At 49.2% G+C, this 18462-nt stretch overlaps 1 protein-coding gene across 3 annotated transcripts in view; it reads left to right on the top strand.

Annotated features, from left to right (window-relative positions):
• Positions 1–17588, top strand: part of GOLGB1 (golgin B1) — a 114878-nt gene extending 97290 nt beyond the window's left edge. For 2 of the 3 annotated variants that reach the window (XM_084634095.1, XM_084634094.1), the window contains 5 exons: positions 5859–6017; positions 6231–6328; positions 6928–7062; positions 8433–8538; positions 15618–17588. In XM_084634095.1, coding sequence (XP_084490221.1) covers positions 5859–6017; positions 6231–6328; positions 6928–7062; positions 8433–8538; positions 15618–15752 — 633 coding nt within the window. In that variant the 3' untranslated portion in view covers positions 15753–17588. Of the gene's footprint in view, positions 1–5858; positions 6329–6927; positions 7063–8432; positions 8539–15617 lie in introns of all 3 variants that reach the window. The other variant, XM_084634093.1, reaches the window with a different exon arrangement.
• The last annotated feature ends 874 nt before the right edge of the window (positions 17589–18462 follow it).

Here is an 18462-nt window from a genome sequence, read left to right as displayed (position 1 = left end):
ACATCAGTGTAGGAGTTACTTTTTTTTTTTTAAAAGAGAAGTTCCTTGCCCTTATGGTTGTGAAGAAAAGCTAGAAACTGTGGCCTGAGTGTAACCAATACACTGACTGAGTTTGCAGACAACCTGAGATAATAGCTCCAAAAGGGAGGAACTGTCCCATGCATCTCAATGGAGTGTTAACTCTGACCCACTGCTTTAAAGGCACAGACAACCCATCCCAGACAAGGGTTTTATATGGCAGAAGGAGAAGAGTATAGCAGACCCAGCCCACATGGGATCATAGAATATCAGGGTTGGAAGGGACCTCAGGAGGTCATCTAGTCCAACCCCCTGCTCAAAGCAGGACCAATCCCCAACTAAATCATCCCAGCCACGGCTTGTCAAGCCTGACCTTAAAAACCTCAAAGGAAGGAGATTCCATCACCTCCCTAGGTAATGCATTCCAATGCTTCACCACCCTCCTAGTGACTCATATCAACCCTCCTGTTGACTCATATCCATCTTCTCGTTCACCGTCACCCCTAGGTCCTTTTCTGCAGAACTGCTGCCTAGCCCTTTGGTCCCTAGTCTGTAGCGGTGCATGGGATTCTTCCGTCCTAAGTGCAGGACTCTGCACTTGTTCTAGTTGAACCTCACCAGATTTCTTTTGGCCCAATCCTCTAATTTGTCTAGGACCCTCTGTATCCTATCCCTACCTTCCAGCGTATCTACCACTCCTCCCAGTTTAGTGTCATCTGCAAACTTGCTGAGGGTGCAGTCCAAGCCTTCCTCCAGATCATTAAGGAAGATACTGAACAAAACCGGCCCCAGGACCAACACTTGGGGCACTCCGCTTGATGCTGGCTGCCAACTAGACATGGAGCCACTGATCACTACCCGTTGAGCCCGACTATCTAGCCAGCTTTCTATCCACCTTATAGTCCATTCATCCAGCCCATACTTCTTTAACTTGCTGGCAAGAATACTGTGGCAGACAGTGTCAAAAGCTTTGCTAAAGTCAAGGAATAACATGTCCACTGCTTTCCCCTCATCCACAGAGCCAGTTATCTCATCATAGAAGGCAAATAGATTAGTCAGGCATGACTTGCTCTTGGTGAATCCATGCTGACTGTTCCTGATCACTTTCCCCTCCTCTAAGTGCTTCAGAATTGATTCCTTGAGGACCTGCTCCATGATTTTTCCAGGGATCGAGGTGAGGCTGACTGGCCTGTAGTTCCCCGGATCCTCCTCCTCCCCTTTTTTAAAGATGGGCACTACATTAGCCTTTTTCCAGCGTCCTGGACCTCCCCCGATCGCCATGAGTTTTCAAAGATAATGGCCAATGGCTCTGCAATCACATCCGCCAACTCCTTTAGTGCTCTCGGGTGCAGCGCATCCGGCCCCATGGACTTGTACTCGTCCAGCTTTTCTAAATTGTCCCGAACCACTTCTTTCTCCACAGAGGGCTGGTCACCTCTTCCCCATGCTGTGCTGACCAGTGCAGCACACTGGGAGCTGACCTTGATCGTGAAGACAGAGGCAAAAAAAGCATTGGGTACATTAGCTTTTTCCATATCCTCTGTCACTAGGTTGCCTCCCTCATTCAGTAAGGGGCCCACACTTTCCTTGACTTTCTTCTTGTTGCTAACATACCTGAAGAAACCCTTCTTGTTACTCTTAACATCTCCTGGCAGCTGCAACTCCAGGTGTGCTTTGGCCTTCCTGATTTCACTCCTGCATGCCTGAGCAATATTTTTATACTCCTCCCTGGTCATTTGTCCAGTCTTCCACTTCTTGTAAGCTTCTTTTTTGTGTTTAAGATCAGCAAGGATTTCACTGTTAAGCCAAGCTGGTCGCCTGCCATATTTACTATTCTTTCTACACATCAGGATTGTTTGTTCCTGTAACCTCAATAAGGATTCTTTAAAATACAGCCAGCTCTCCTGGACTCCATTCCCCCTCATGTTATTCTCCCAGGGGTTCCTGCCCATCAGTTCCCTGGGGGAGTCAGTGTCTGCTTTTCTGAAGTCCAGAGTCTGTATTCTGCTGCTCTCCTTTCTTCCTTCGGTCAGGATCCTGAACTCGACCACCTCATGGTCACTGCCTCCCAGGTTCCCCTCCACTTTTGCTTCCCCTACTAATTCTTCCTGGTTTGTGAGCAGCAGGTCAAGAAGAGCTCTGCCCCTACTTGGTTCCTCCAGCACTTGCACCAGGAAATTGTCCCCTACACTTTTCAAAAACTTCTTAGTTTGTCTGTGCACCGCTGTATTGCTCTCCCAGCAGATATCAGGATGATTGAAGTCTCCCATAAAAACCAGGGCCTGCGATCTAGTATCTTCCGTTAGTTGCCGGAAGAAAGCCTCGTCCACCTCCTTCCCCTGGTCTGGTGGTCTATAGCAGACTCCCACCACGACATCACCCTTGTTGCTCACGCTTCTAAACTTAATCCAGAGACACTCAGGTTTTTCTGCAGTTTCATACCGGAGCTCTGAGCAGTCATACTGCTTCCTTACATACAGTGCAACTCCCCCACCTTTTCTGCCCTGCCTGTCCTTCCTGAACAGTTTATATCCATCCATGACAGTACTCCAGTCATGTGAGTTATCCCACCAAGTCTCTGTTATTCCAATCACATCATAATTTCTTTACTGTGCCAGGACTTCCAGTTCTCCCTGCTTGTTTCCCTGGCTTCTTGCATTTGTGTATAGGCACTTGAGATAACCCGCTGATCGCCAGCATTCGTTGACTTCCACTATTCGACGGTCTCTACCCAGGCCTTTTCCTTCCATGAAGAGGATGGACGAGAACACCGCTTGCGCCTCAGACTCCTTTATTCTTCTTCCCAATGCCACGTAGTCTGCAGTGATCCACTCAAGGTCATTCTTGGCAGTATCATTGGTGCCCACGTAGAGGAGCAGGAAGGGGTAGCGATCCGAGGGCTTGATGAGTCTCGGCAGTCTCTCCATCACATTGTGATCCTAGCTCCTGGCAAGCAGCAGACTTCTTGGTTTTCCCGGTCGGGGCTGTAGATAGATGACTCAGTCCCCCTGAGGAGGGAGTCCTCGACCACCACAACCCTCACCCAAGCAGAGACAGTCTGGCAGTGGGATAGGTATTGAAGGACAGTGGGGATGGGCACTTGCTGCTATTCCTGCCTTCCTGGGAGAGAGAAGGGGGCCCTTGCTGCTCCCAGAGGGTGAAGGATCCCAGCTGCCATTCCTGGATGGGAAAAATTTCCTGATGTGGCTGCCCCTGAGCTCTCTGGGATGGGATGAGGGCCTCCTGCCACTCCAGGTGGGGTACAGGGCTATATTGTGGGACTAGACCTCTGGAGGGCCCTATATCTTGGTGTGCGTAAGGCTCCAAATTGCTTTAATTCAGTCCCGATGACAGTCTGTGGCCCTGGCACCAAGCGTCCTTTTCACATTCACATTGTGACACAGTTCCTGCCAACTGGTAAGAAACAGATCCCGGACAGCTTCTCCTCTGCTTGCATTCCATACGTTTTGGGTCATCTCTCTTTGCGTAAAGAAACAAGCAACGATGTACAAAAGAAAATTATCAGAACTGCAAAGTCAAGCACTCAAAAGTTAGAAAATGGTAGAATTATGGTGGCCTGTGCATGCTTTAATTGTGGTCCCTTGTTCCTGTGCATTTTGGTGCAGTCCCCTATGTTAGTCACAACATACGTTTCAGCTTCTGCAGCAAATTATCCAACAGACAACAGCCTCATTTACTACACAACAGTGCCTTATTCACCATCCACCCTGGGCACTGAATGATCCAGGGATCGTGGACACATTCAAATCTCAGACACATATAAAATTCTGCTCACTGAATTTTTCCAGAAACTTTACTTGGCAAACTCAGTATTAAGCCTGGAGCTGGGCATTTTGTATTCTGCCTACTTTGCACCACCTAAACCCCTCAGCATTCAGTACGATCTGCACCAGTGTAGTCCCAATAAAGCAGCAGTCATCATCATTCTTTAAGGGCTAAGCCTGCTCTCTGGGGGGCATCTTTATAAAATAGCCATCCTGATTACATGAAGTCTAGTTTCAGTGAAATAAATTGCATGGCTTTTATCTTGACTGTGGCCCCTTATCACTTGCCTCATTGCTGAGTTTGTTTTGTTTTTTTAAATCTCTGCAGTCTTCCCTCTCTCACTACCCAGTGTGACCCATCCTCTCTCCAGCAGAAAGACCTTCCCCACGCCAGTTCCCTTCTGCTGCTGGTCCTTACTCTCAAATGCTTCGTTGAGAGCCAAGAGCCGGAAAAGGACCTAGGGGTGACAGTGGACGAGAAGCTGGATATGAGTCAGCAGTGTGCCCTTGTTGCCAAGAAAGCCAATGGCATTTTGGGATGTATAAGTAGGGGCATAGCGAGCAGATCGAGGGACGTGATCGTTCCCCTCTATTCGACATTGGTGAGGCCTCATCTGGAGTACTGTGTCCAGTTTTGGGCCCCACACTTCAAGAAGGATGTGGATAAATTGGAGAGAGTCCAGCGAAGGGCAACAAAAATGATTAGGGGACTGGAACACATGAGTTATGAGGAGAGGCTGAGGGAGCTGGGATTGTTTAGCCTGCAGAAGAGAAGAATGAGGGGGGATTTGATAGCTGCTTTCAACTACCTGAAAGGGGGTTCCAAAGAGGATGGCTCTAGACTGTTCTCAATGGTAGCAGATGACAGAACGAGGAGTAATGGTCTCAAGTTGCAGTGGGGGAGGTTTAAATTGGATATTAGGAAAAACTTTTTCACTAAGAGGGTGGTGAAACACTGGAATGCGTTACCTAGGGAGGTGGTAGAATCTCCTTCCTTAGAGGTTTTTAAGGTCAGGCTTGACAAAGCCCTGGCTGGGATGATTTAACTGGGAATTGGTCCTGCTTTGAGCAGGGGGTTGGACTAGATGACCTTCTGGGGTCCCTTCCAACCCTGATATTCTATGATTCTATGATTCTAAGAGCAGGGAGGTAGATTATATAAGGAAAATGGGCCACAAGTCCGTCAGTTTCTATCAATTTAGGTCATTGATCTTTAGTGCCCCCTGTCTGCCTTCTGCAGCCTTACGGGTTCATAGATACTAAGATCAGAAGGGACCATTATGATCATCTAGTCCAACCTCCTGCACAATGCAGGCCACAGAATCTCACCCACCCACTCCTGCGAAAAACCTCTCACCTATGTCTGAGCTATTGAAGTCCTCAAATCGTGATTTAAAGACTTCAAGGAGCAGAGAATCCTCCAGCAAGTGACCTGTGCCCCATGCTACAGAGGAAGGCGAAAAACCTCCAGGGCCTCTTCCAATCTGCCCTGGAGGAAAATTTTTTCCCGAACCCAAATATGGCGATCAGCTAAACCCTGAGCATATGGGCAAGATTCACCAGCCAGATACCCAGGAGAGAATTTTTTGTAGTAACTCAGATCCCACCCCATCTAACAGAAGCCATCTCATTCCCATATAAACTAATATGGAAGTCACTGAGCCGAAGAAGTTAACAGGATTCAAAGAGGGATTTGGACATTTATGTTGATAAGAATATCTAACGTTATAAGAGTTATTGCTAACACAAATTTTAGAAGGGATATTAAGCCTCCTGCTTCAGTGCTAAAACCAACCTCTAACTACTGAAGATCAGGATGAGACCTAATCTGGGGGCAGATTATTCCTCATCTGCTATTGTGAGGTTCTTGTACCTTCCTCTGAAGCATCAGGTACTGGCCACTATCAGGGATGGATCCAGGACCGCATGAGTCTTGGATCTGATTGAGTCTGACAATCCCTACCTTCCTAATAAAGCTCTTTTTCTGTGGATGCCAAGGGGAGCAGCTTCTCTCAGAAATTCTGTTTTAGCATCTTTGCTCGGTCTTCTTCCCAGCTCTCTCAGATCTTTGAGGAGAAAAATGCACTCTCTATCCAGCTGCGGGGCAGCAGCCAGAATCTCCGTGAGAGCCACCAGCACTGCCGTGAGGTCCTGAACCGCTGCATGGCCCTGGAGAGGCAGCTGCAGGAGCTGCAATCCCCAAACAAGGATATGGTAAGGGGTGGAGTAATGGAGGGAAGGTGGTGTATTCCTTGTGACAGCCTAGGTGAATTGAAGGGCAATTCTCACTGCAGACTTTCTTTGCTGTATGACATGGCAGCTGGTCTGGACTCTGTTCTGTTTGAGACTTTAATCCGGCTCTCCCATTGCTTTACTGATTGCCCTGCCCAGCACTTGATGCCTTGCCGCACATATACTCTGTTTCAGAGGTCACTCGTGACAGATGCTGCTCCAGGAGCCCCTCAGGAAAAGAACGAACTTCAAAGAGAGTGTTACACTCCAGAATTGCAGGAATTACAGCTAAGGTAAGGACAGAGGGAAGGGTGTAAATCCTGACACAGGACCTTGGCTGATGCCCAGTGGGGCAGGGAAAAGTCTGAGTCCTGCTGTAGCACCCTAGAACCTTCTGGAATCTCTGAGGTGCACTCAGTTGTTGTGACTCACTATTCCTTTAGATGAAACCACAGACACTGACTGCAACATGTAGCAATTGCTGCTGCCCAGTGCGGGTCAGCTTAGCTCCCCATTCACTATGTTGGCTCATCAGTAGATATTGAGTTACATTTATGGTCCTGGTCTCAATCTTAAGGCTCTCAATGAGCTGGACCAGGGCTGCCTCTGGGACTGATACCTACTATGATAACTGTGCTCCTTGGGAATAATGGAACTAAAGGTGGGAGTGGGTGATGGAGCCCAGGGCTATGGAACTCCTTTTCTCCATTGACCTTCATGGCTTAATGCAAGATTCACCTCCTCATCTCAGCATTCCCACAGTAAGTAAATAAAACCCACCTGTTTGTGGAGACAAGGGAGAGACTCTCCATGTACTAGAGCAGTGAATACAATATAAGCAGAGGTCTCCAGAGAGACATTTTGGGCATTTCAGTGTTCTATTTTCTACCAGGTTATCAGAGGCCAAACATCTGCACAGCAGCACAAAGCAGGACCTGAGGCGTTTGGAAGAGCAGCTGCATGAGGAACGAGACCAGCGTCTTGCTGCAGAGGAGGCTTTCTCAGCAGCACAGGATCAGATCAGGAGGTGGAGTGTTTCTAATCATGCAAGCTGTGTTACCTTAGTGCATCACCAAGTTTCTAGCTGTCTGTCCATCTCTGCTTTTTATAGAATGTCCATCACTGCGAAATCCGGGCTCCACATTGGAAAGGCTGAAAGTTGGTCATGATTTTTCCTTAAAATCCCAGTTTTAAAGGAAGCCTTATGGTAATTCCCAGTCATTTCTGAGCAAGGAAGGTTTCTGTCTGAAATCTAGGACAGTTTTTCCACCTGTGGGTAGGGAATCTCCATTAGTCTGCCCTGGCCACCAGAGCTTTTTGAGCCTTATCTGTATTATGGCAGTGCCCAGATTCCTCGCTCAGGATCAGGCCCATTGTGCTGGGTGCTTCACAGACACTCCACCAGACATGGCTCCTGCCCCAATGAGCTCACAAGTTAATTTGAAATAAGACTCAAACAATGGGAAGTTGGGGTAGGGCTGGAACTAAGGTCATGTCCTTCCACAGGGAGCTGGTAAGTAATTTGGATTCCCGGGGGTACCAGGTTTTTACAAATGAGTTCTCCTCAAGTGATGCCATAATCGTGCCTTTACTGACTGAACGATTCCTTGTAGGCATCATGGCCTATTGTTTGTGGTTTCCTATTATCTCATTGTGTGTCCAGAGCACTGGTCAGGGCACTGAAACCTATTAATCATAGAATACTAGACAGGACCTCAGTGGGTCATCTAGTCCAGTTCCCTGCACTCAAGGCATGATTAAGTATTCTCTAGATCATCCCTGACAGGTGTTTGTCTAACCTGCTTTTAAAAATCTCCAATATCAGAGATTTCGTAACATCTCTAGGCAATTTATTCCAGTGCTTAACCACCCTGACTCAAAGTTTTCCCTTGCTGCAATTTAAGCCCATTGCTTCTTGTCCTATCCCCAGAGGTTAAGGAGAACAATTTTTCTCCCTCCTCCTTGAAACAACCTTTTATGTACTTGAAAACTGTTATCATGTCCCCTCTGTCTTCTCTTCTCCAGACTAAACAAATCCAGTTTTTTCAATCTTTCCCCATAGGTCGTGTTTTCTAGATCTTTAATCATTTTTGTTGTTGTTCTTTTGACTTTCTCCATTTTGTCCACATCTTTCCTGAAATGTGGTGCCCAGAACTGGACACAATACTCTAGTTGAGGCCTAATCATATAGGCCTTAAACACCAGGCTCTTGAATCACACCCAGAAGTGGCTAGGAAGCCAATGCATGCGCGGGAGTAATGCACTGTTTGTGGCTATCACTGCCCAGCAGGCCAACAGCCGTGTTCTGCACTGGTTCTGGCTTCTAGGTGACCCATGTGAGGAGCTTGCTGCAGTGTGTGTTCTAGCAGTTAATGAATGTTTCTCTGTCTTCTGCAGGTTGGAGTCAAGTGAATGGGCATCTGCTCTGGGTTCCAGCATTGATGTGTCTCCACCCCATGAACACTCCTTGCTGATTGACCCCATGGACAGTTCCTTTAGCAAGGTAAGAATACTACTGCAGTGGCTGTGTCAAGGGAACTAGTTTCATAATGCAGGACATGTGAATAACTGCTGCTGCAGAGGAATGTGGCCAGAACATGGGGAATGGAACCATGTTGATTCTAAGCACTGGATATAGTTCATAGCCTCTAGAACCTGCCACTCCCACTGCATGGCTCAAAATATCTCCACACCCTGCATCACTCAGGGTCTGCAGCTACATATATGACTCTTGCAACTGTGACCTTGGGAACTGGTTGGGCTCCTGGAGGTTCCTCAGGGGCTTCTCCCCTCTTGCAGGATCTTGTAATATTTGCCCAAAGTTCTAAATAAAAGAAAGCAGCAGCTGATTGTGCAGAGAGGGCTTATGGTCTCAGTAAAATGTACCTATCCCTATGTCCATAGTCTTATGTACAAAGTGCAATAGTTAGACCCCTCCCCCTCCAAAGGGATGGACCTTACTCTGTGCCCAGAAGGTCAAAAATCTCAGATTATCAGAGTCAAGGGTCACTCAGTGAGAATGACCCAGCGGTTCAGTGTGAGCAAGCGCAATATCATAGAATGGTAGGACTGGAAGTGACCTTGAGAGGTCATCTAGTCCAGTCTCCTGCACTCATGGCAGGACTCAGTATTATATGTTGCCTGATCATGGCTGCAGTGGTAGCTGCAAGTTGCCAGGACAGCAACCATATAGGCCTTATACACTGAACCACATCCAGAAGTGGCTAGGAAGCCAGTTCATGAGCTGGAATAATGCACTTCTTATGGCTAGCACTGCCCAGCAGGCCAACAGCCATGTTCTGCACTGGCTCTGGCGTCTAGTTGACCCATGTGAGCAGCTTCCTGCAGTGTTTGTTCTAGAGATCACTAAAACAGGTCATTGGGGCACCCGAGATGGTCCTAGTTACCCTGCCGAGCACGTAGGGCCACAATGCCATATAAGAACACAAAAGCATCCCCAAATGGAAATCTCTAGAGACCATCCCGCCATTTTACCAGTCCCCTGTCTTCTCTGGATGGAGTCTCAGCAAGCTCATTCCTATCCAAGCACCTGTATTTGCTTCCCAGCGCCTGGCTAAGATGCAACTGGAGATGCAGAGCTGTATACCAGCTGCATGTTGAGTGCTGGCCTTGCTGAAGCCCAGGCTCTCTCAATATGTGTTGAATGCCCATTGAGAGAGTTCTTGGGCAGAGGAGCCCAGTGGTTCCCTCTGGAGAATCCAGGAGGAAAGGTCAAACCCACTGGAGCAACACAGCCCAGCCAGAGTTAGCAGCTGAGTCATCAGAGCTGCTGGCAGTGCTGTGGTGACTGGATGCTGCCTTGTGCTCATAGCTAGGAGAGTGTTATCATCCAGACTCTATTCCAGGCATGGCTAGCCTGAGCCTGAGCAGGAGCCAGAATTTACCATTGTACATTGCCAGAGAACCACAGTAATACATCAGCAACCCCCATCAGCCACCCCCCGCTACCCCCAGTACCTCCTGCCCGCCGGCAGCCCTGACGATCAGCACCTCCCCTTCCCTCCCCGTGCCTCCTGCCCACTGCGATCAGCTGTTTCACAGTGTACAGGAGACTCTGGAATGGAGGGGGGAGGAGCAAGGGTGCAGCAGGCTCGGGGAGGGGGCAGAAAGGGGCAGGGGCCTTGGGGTAAGGGGTGGAGTAGGGGCGGGCCTGGGGTTGAGCAGTGGAAAGTTGGCACCTATAGATCCAGCTCTGGAGTCGGCACCTATTCAAGGAGCCGCATATTAACTTCTGAAGAGCTGCGTGTGGCTCTGGAGCCACAGGTTGGCCACCCCTTCACTATTCCATGCTCATTCTCAAGCCTCGCCAATGTGAATCAGGGAACCTGAGGTGCCCAGTGAAGCCAATGCTGTAAGAGCACTGGTGTCTGAGTGCCAATGCTCGTAACAACCCGTTCAGCAGAAGCTGGCATCCTGCCCACAAGCTATGGACAGGTTAATGATCTTAGGCCAGTTCCCTGCTGCCTGGCCAAAGGGGTAGGATGGAGTCCCCAGCACCTCAAGTATTCAGCAGTGCTGTCATCATCACTTATTATCATCTGTTGATCAAGATATATCCGTGATCTATTGACTTCAGCAAAGCTTTTGATTTGGTCTCCCACAGTATTCTTGCCGGCAAGTTTAAAAAAGTATGGATTGGATGAATGGACTATAAAATGGATAGAAAGCTAGCTAGATTGTTGGGCTCAACGGGTAGTGATCAACAGCTTGATGTCTAGTTGGCCGCCGGTATCAAGCAGAGTACCCAAGGGGTCTGTCCTGGGGCCGGTTTTGTTCGACATCTTCATTAATGATCTGGATGATGGGATGGATTGCACCCTCAGAAAGTTTACAAATGACACTAAGAAAGAAAGAAATCTGAGGTTCAACAAGGACAAGTGCAGAGTTCTGCACTTAGGACAGAAGAATCCCGTGCACTGCTACAGGCTGGGGACCCACTGGTTAAGCGGCAGTTCTGCAGAAAAGGACCTGGGGCTTACAGTGGACGAGAAGCTGGGTATGAGTCAACAGTGTGCCCTTGTTGCCAAGAGAGCTAATGGCATATTGGGCTGCATTAGTGAGAGCATTGTCAGCAGATCGAGGGAAGTGATTATTCCGCTCTGTTTGGCACTGGTGAGGCCACATCTGGAGTATTGCGTCCAGTTTTGGGCCCCTCACTGCAGAAAAGGTAAGGAGAAATTGGAGATAGTCCAGCGGGCAACGAAAACTATTTGGGGGCTGGGGCGCATGACTTATGAGGAGAGGCTGAGGGAACTGGGCTTATTTAGTCTGTAGAAGAGAAGAGTGAGGGGGGATTTGACAGCAGCCTTCAACTATGTGAAGAGAGGTTCCAAAGAGGATGGAGCTCAGCTGTTCAGGGGACAATTTCCTGGTGCAAGTGCTAGAGGAGCCAACTAGGGGGGGCGCTTTTCTTGACCTGCTGCTCACAAACCGGGTAGAATTAGTGGGGGAAGCAAAAGTGGACGGGAATCTGGGAGGCAGTGACCATGAGTTGGTTGAGTTCAGGATCCTGACGCAGGGAAGAAAGATAAGCAGCAGGATACGGACCCTGGACTTCAGGAAAGCAGACTTCGACTCCCTCAGGGAACAGATGGCCAGGATCCCCTGGGGGACTAACTTGAAGGGGAAAGGAGTCCAGGAGAGCTGGCTGTATTTCAAGGAATCCCTGTTGAGGTTACAGGGACAAACCATCCCAATGAGTCGAAAGAATAGTAAATATGGCAGGCGACCAGCTTGGCTTAATGGTGAAATCCTAGCGGATCTTAAACATAAAAAAGAAGCTTACAAGAAGTGGAAGGTTGGACATATGACCAGGGAAGAGTATAAAAATATTGCTCGGGCATGTAGGAATGATATCAGGAGGGCCAAATCGCACCTGGAGCTGCAGCTAGCAAGAGATGTCAAGAGTAACAAGAAGGGTTTCTTCAGGTATGTTGGCAACAGGAAGAGAGCCAAGGAAAGTGTGGGCCCCTTACTGAATGAGGGAGGCAACCTAGTGACAGAGAATGTGGAAAAAGCTAATGTACTCAATGCTTTTTTTGCCTCTGTTTTCACTAACAAGGTCAGCTCCCAGACTGCTGCGCTGGGCATCACAAAATGCGGAAGAGATGGCCAGCCCTCTATGGAGATAGAGGTGGTTAGGGACTATTTAGAAAAGCTGGACATGCACAAGTCCATGGGGCCGGACGAGTTGCATCCGAGAGTGCTGAAGGAATTGGCGGCTGTGATTGCAGAGCCATTGGCCATTATCTTTGAAAACTCGTGGCGAACCAGGGAAGTCCCGGATGCCTGGAAAAAGGCTAATGTAGTGCCAATCTTTAAAAAAGGGAAGAAGGAGGATCCTGGGAACTACAGGCCAGTCAGCCTCACCTCAGTCCCTGGAAAAATCATGGAGCAGGTCCTCAAAGAATCAATCCTGAAGCACTTGCATGAGAGGAAAGTGGTCAGGAACAGCCAGCATGGATTCACCAAGGGAAGGTCATGCCTGACTAATCTAATCGCCTTTTATGATGAGATTACTGGTTCTGTGGATGAAGGGAAAGCAGTGGATGTATTGTTTCTTGACTTTAGCAAAGCTTTTGACACGGTCTCCCACAGTATTCTTGTCAGCAAGTTAAGGAAGTATGGGCTGGATGAATGCAGTATAAGATGGGTAGAAAGCTGGTTAGATTGTCGGGCTCAACGGGTAGTGATCAATGGCTCCATGTCTAGTTGGCAGCCGGTATCGAGGGGAGTGCCCCAAGGGTCGGTCTTGGGGCCGGTTTTGTCCAAGATCTTCATAAATGATCTGGAGGATGGTGTGGATTGCACTCTCAGCAAATTTGCGGATGATACTAAACTGGGAGGAGTGGTAGATACGCTGGAGGGGAGGGATAGGATACAGAAGGACCTAGACAAATTGGAGGATTGGGCCAAAAGAAATCTGATGAGGTTCAATAAGAATAAGTGCAGGGTCCTGCACTTAGGATGGAAGAATCCAAAGCACCGCTACAGACTAGGGACCAAATGGCTAGGCAGCAGTTCTGCGGAAAAGGACCTAGGGGTGACAGTGGACAAGAAGCTGGATATGAGTCAGCAGTGTGCCCTTGTTGCCAAGAAGGCCAATGGCATTTTGGGATGTATAAGTAGGGGCATAGCGAGCAGATCGAGGGATGTGATCGTTCCCCTCTATTCGACATTGGTGAGGCCTCATCTGGAGTACTGTGTCCAATTTTGGGCCCCACACTACAAGAAGGATGTGGAAAAATTGGAGAGAGTCCAGCGAAGGGCAACAAAAATGATTAGGGGTCTAGAACACATGACTTATGAGGAGAGGCTGAGGGAGCTGGGATTGTTTAGCCTGCAGAAGAGAAGAATGAGGGGGGATTTGATAGCTGCTTTCAACTACCTGAAAGGGGGTTCCAAAGAGGATGGTTCTAGACTGTTCTCAATGGTAGCAGATGACAGAATGAGGAGTAATGGTCTCAAGTTGCAGTGGGGGAGGTTTAGATTGGATATTAGGAAAAACTTTTTCACTAAGAGGGTGGTGAAACACTGGAATGCGTTACCTAGGGAGGTGGTAGAATCTCCTTCCTTAGAGGTTTTTAAGGTCAGGCTTGACAAAGCCCTGGCTGGGATGATTTAACTGGGAATTGGTCCTGCTTTGAGCAGGGGGTTGGACTAGATGACCTTCTGGGGTCCCTTCCAACCCTGATATTCTATGATTCTATGGTCTCAGTGGTGGCAAATGACAGAACAAGGAGTAATGGTCTCAAGTTGCAGTAGGGGAGGTCTAGGTTGGATATTAGGAAAAACTATTTCACTAGGAGGGTGGTGAAGCACTGGAAGGGGTTACCTATGGAGGTGGTGGAATCTCCATCCTTTGAGGTTTTTAAGGCCCAACTTGACAAAGCCCTGGCTGGGATGATTTAGTTGGGGATGGTTCTGCTTTGAGCAGAGGGTTGGACTAGATAACCTCCTGAGGTCTCTTCCAACCCTAATCTTCTGTGATTCTGTGTTTCCTTACACTGCACCTGAAGGGGTTGAAACTTAGACCTGGTCTACAGTACAGAGTTAGGTCAATGTAAGGCAGCTTACATTGACCTAACTCTGTAAGCGCCTACACTGAAATGTAGCTCCCACCGATGTAACTCTCCCACTACACCAACTTAACTCTACCTCTGTGAGACAAGTAGCACTTAAATCGATGTAGTTAAGTGTATGCCATATCATTGTAGACACTGCGTTGCTTACATAGACTGTTGCTGCCTTTCAGAAACTGTCGCACAATGCGCCACACTGGCAGTTAAATCAGTGCAAGTGGTCCTGGTGAGGACGCGCACTGCTGACACAAGGAATGTAATGTGGACATATGAAACCAATTCAATTACTGCGGTGGCTGTACATCGGGGTGGGCAAACTTTGTGGCCCAAGGGCCACATATGGGTATGGAAATTGTATGGCGGGCCATGAATTCTCACAAAATTGGGGGTTGGGGTGCGGGAGGGGGTGAGAGCTCTGGCTCGGGGTGCGAGCTCTGGGGTAGGGCTGGGGATGAGGGGTTGGGGGTACAGGAAGGTGTTCAGGGCTGGGACCGAGGGATTCAGAGGGCGGGAGGGGGATCAGGGCAGGGGGCTGGGGTATGGGAAGGAGTCAGGGGTGCATGCTCCAGGCAGCGCTTACCTCAAGCAGCTCCCAGAAGCAGCGGGATATCCCCCTCGAGCTTCTATGCGGAGGCGTGGCCAGGCAGCTCTGCCTGCTGCCCTATTGACAGGTGCCGCCCCTGCAGCTCCCATTGGCCCCGGTTCCTGGCCACGTAGGAGTTGGAGGGGGGACATGCTGATGCTTCCAGGAGCCGCACGGAGCGGGGCAAGCCCCCGACCCTGCTTCCTGGCAGGAGCTCGAGGGCCGAATTAAAACGTCTGGAGGGCCAGATGCAGCCCTTGGGACGTAGTTTGCCCACCCCTGCTATACATTGACATAATTCAGGTCATCTTAATTTTGTAGTGTAGACTTGCCCATAGGCACAGATGTTAGGGAGTGTGTTGTACACTCTGCCACTCAGCCCTTCTTTGAGCAGGCTGTGGGTTTGTGGGGAGTGTGTGTGGGGGGAGGTGTTTGCTAAGCCCCACACCAGCATGAAGAGGAAGGGCTGGTGAGCAGAACAGGAATATGTGGGACACTGTTTCACTCTTGCTTTGCAGTTTCGCCTTTAAGGTCTCCCTTGCAGTGTGATTCCTACCCTGGTGGGATGGTGGAGCTAGAGCAGGGCTTATGAGATGGGAGAGGAGGTGGATTAGGTGGGATAGGAGCCCTTCAGAGTTCTGTGTCGGTGGTGCGGGGGGTGACCCTGCATTTAAATGGCAAATTGACCCTACAGCTCCATAGTCAATCAGGCTCTGAAGCTGGAATCACATGGTTGGAAACCTGTGAACATTGGTTAGACTAGTGCATCCTCCTCGATGATCTCTATGTCTGTGCCTTGTTGGACTGGTCTCCCATGTCCTGTGGGGCTTTGAGTGCAGGTGGCTGGGCTCAGCACTTACTGGCACTAACTGGTTTCTCCTTTACTCTTCCCCTCAGACTCGGAGCAACTCTGGTTTGTGGCGGCAGCTGCGCTTTCTCTTCTGTTCCAGGACCCGCCTACCACTGCTGGTGACCGTGTATTTGCTCATGCTTCACATCCTACTCTTCCTGTGCTTTACAGGCCGCCTGTGAGCAGGGCCAACAGTCTCTCCCTGAGCATCAGACCTTTACCCCATGCCTGTGCCAGACAGGTTTTTGGGCCAGCAGTCACCAGTGCCCCACACCAGCTGGCCACCCACCTAGCTAGCTCTGTGGGGCAACTGAGCCCAGCAGTCTCCAGCACTCACCCCTGAGCTGCTTGCTCTGGCCCAACTGGGTGGCTGCTGCGGCTGAAGGTCGGAGTCTGTCTGTTTCCAGAAGACAACCTTTCACACACACCATCACGAAGTGTTACCAAGTCATCTTTTCTGAGCCAGGCTCCTCAGGCTGGGAATGAGTGAAGACGGTGTAATCTGCAGCTTCCACCTGCAGATGGCTCCACTCCAGCTGTTAATCATTTGTGATGGGGGTTGCAGAGAAAATGCTGTCATGTACTGCAGCTCCCAGTGCCTTCAGAAGGTTCACTGGCACCACTGCATCTTGTCATGCTTACACTCAAGCCGGTATCAATGGTTGTACCAGCCTAGAAAGTGGCATTGGCCACCTGCCCCTCAGTCCACAGGTCATTGGCTTTGCAGGTGATGGCTCACCCTACCCATCTGCAGTGTTCCTTCCCTTTCACAGATAGTACTATCGTATTGCGGAGATTGCACCAGTCCATGAGCAAGGGAGGGAAGCTCCCGCCCCGCTGATCCCCCAGATCTTAAACCCAGCCACTTGGGCCCTTCTAGTGATGATTAAAAACAAGAAAGGGAAGTTGTGGAGTTTTTACAGGATACTATATAAAACCAATCAGGGTCTGTTTTATAACTTTTTTCAGTGGGGCTAATTTTTGGGTTTCAGCTCAGTAGAGTTCCCTGCAGGAGAAGGGCAATCACCGCAGCATGCAGACATGCTGAGCCTTACATCTAAGGGCTTTTGTAAGTATTTGCTGTTATGCCCCTGCAGGAGAAGGGCAGAAATTTAATTATTGAAAGCGAATAGGGGACTTGACCTTTTATCTCTAATTTAATCATTGCACTAATTATAAAGCTTGTGCAGTTCTTGCTGCGGATAGGGGAGAGGAGAAGAGAAGTCCTGCTCCTGCACCCTGTTTCCTTTGAAAAGACTAAACCTGGATAATTTGTGCTACAGGGTATAGCTCCAAGCGGTCTGGCCTCTCCATGGATTACAAGAACCCCACAGACAAACCCCTCCCTGTTGTAAGGGGAAGATTCCTAAGGCCTCTGCCCCACCCCCACTTCATGAGACTTCTTTCTGGAGAAGCCTGTGACTGGTGTTGCTGGGGTGGCTGCATGTACCCTATGCCATACACTCTAAAGGCAGTTGGGCCTGTTCCCACTGATTGTGTAGATGGCAGAGTTCAGAGCTCTCTACGGAGCCTCTGAACATGCTCCATACAGAGAATGAGATACTAATGTACCTGGAGATGAGGATTCTGAACACAGTGGTGACTGCTCCAGTTGAGAAAGGAGGGTGGAACCTATCAGATAAGCCTTCACTTAGAGCTGCCATCTACTTTGTAAGGTGTGCCTCTCCCTTCCTCGTTTTAGAATGCCCTCCCCACACCGTTTAATGGAGGAAAGTTAATTCTCCTGACGCTGTTCTTAGTCCAGGTCTCTAGGGTCGCTGAACTGAGCCTGTGAAGAGACAGGGACTGGTTCCTTTGCTGTCCCTAAAGCAACTGGGCCTCTGGCTAGGTCCAGAACACTGAAGCCATATATCTGTGCTCCCCCATGAGTATTTATAGAGAGCGTGCCCTGCAGGATTCCCCCCTTGATTCTTTGAAATCCAGTGACTGAACCTCTCTCGTATAGCTTCCTGGGGCACATGCTCCTGTGTACAATAAAGATTATTTTTCAGAGTGAAGCCGAGTGGTGTTTTGGTGTGTGTCGCTATAGGAACTGACCTCTGAGGTTCCAGAGCTGCAGGCCGTGAGCATGATCTACTGTGGGAGCAACACAAGACTGGCCGCTCTCATTATGCTTTATCCCTGGTTCAATGGGAATTCCCTTTCTGTTTCCTCATATTGATGAGTGTCCCATGGAGATTGCAGTAGCCTCCTCCTCACCTCTCTCAGATGCACAGATCCTACAGTGGCTGTGGGGGACAGGAGTTATAATTTTGAGAACAGTTCTGGTGAGGTTTAGCACTGGCCTGCTGCCTTTACTGTTTCTTGCTATCTGAGTTTAGGCAGAATTATGCAGCCCCATGGGCATATGCAGTTTCAAGACCTGGTGGATTACATGGTAGCCACCTTGACTCTCCTGATGGTACCAGCGGAAGAGAATTCCCACCCAGAATTTGACATAATTGGTGCCACTGCCAAGAGTAAAATATCACTTCCTGTCCTGGATGGGTTGTTGCAACTCGCCAATCTGTGTGGTCCAATGCCACTTGTGAACCCATCTCCAAGAAGGCTGACATGCTCTACCAGCTACCCTCTGAAGGGCTCTCATACTTTCATGCCCACTCTGTGCCCAACTCAATGGTAGTGGCTGCTGCCAGCAACAGAGCAAGGTCATGCAAATCACACTCCATGATAAGTGATGAAGATGGAAAGAATCATAGAATATCAGGGTTGGAAGGGACCCCTGAAGGTCATCTAGTCCAACCCCCTGCTCGAAGCAGGACCAATTCCCAGTTAAATCATCCCAGCCAGGGCTTTGTCAAGCCTGACCTTAAAAACCTCTAAGGAAGGAGATTCCACCACCTCCCTAGGTAACACATTCCAGTGCTTCAC

The sequence above is a fragment of the Lepidochelys olivacea genome, assembly GCF_965140295.1.
Source record: "Lepidochelys olivacea isolate rLepOli2 genome assembly, chromosome: 1".
NCBI classification, from domain to species: Eukaryota; Metazoa; Chordata; order Testudines; family Cheloniidae; genus Lepidochelys; species Lepidochelys olivacea.
This window is presented reverse-complemented; position numbering and strand designations above follow the sequence as displayed.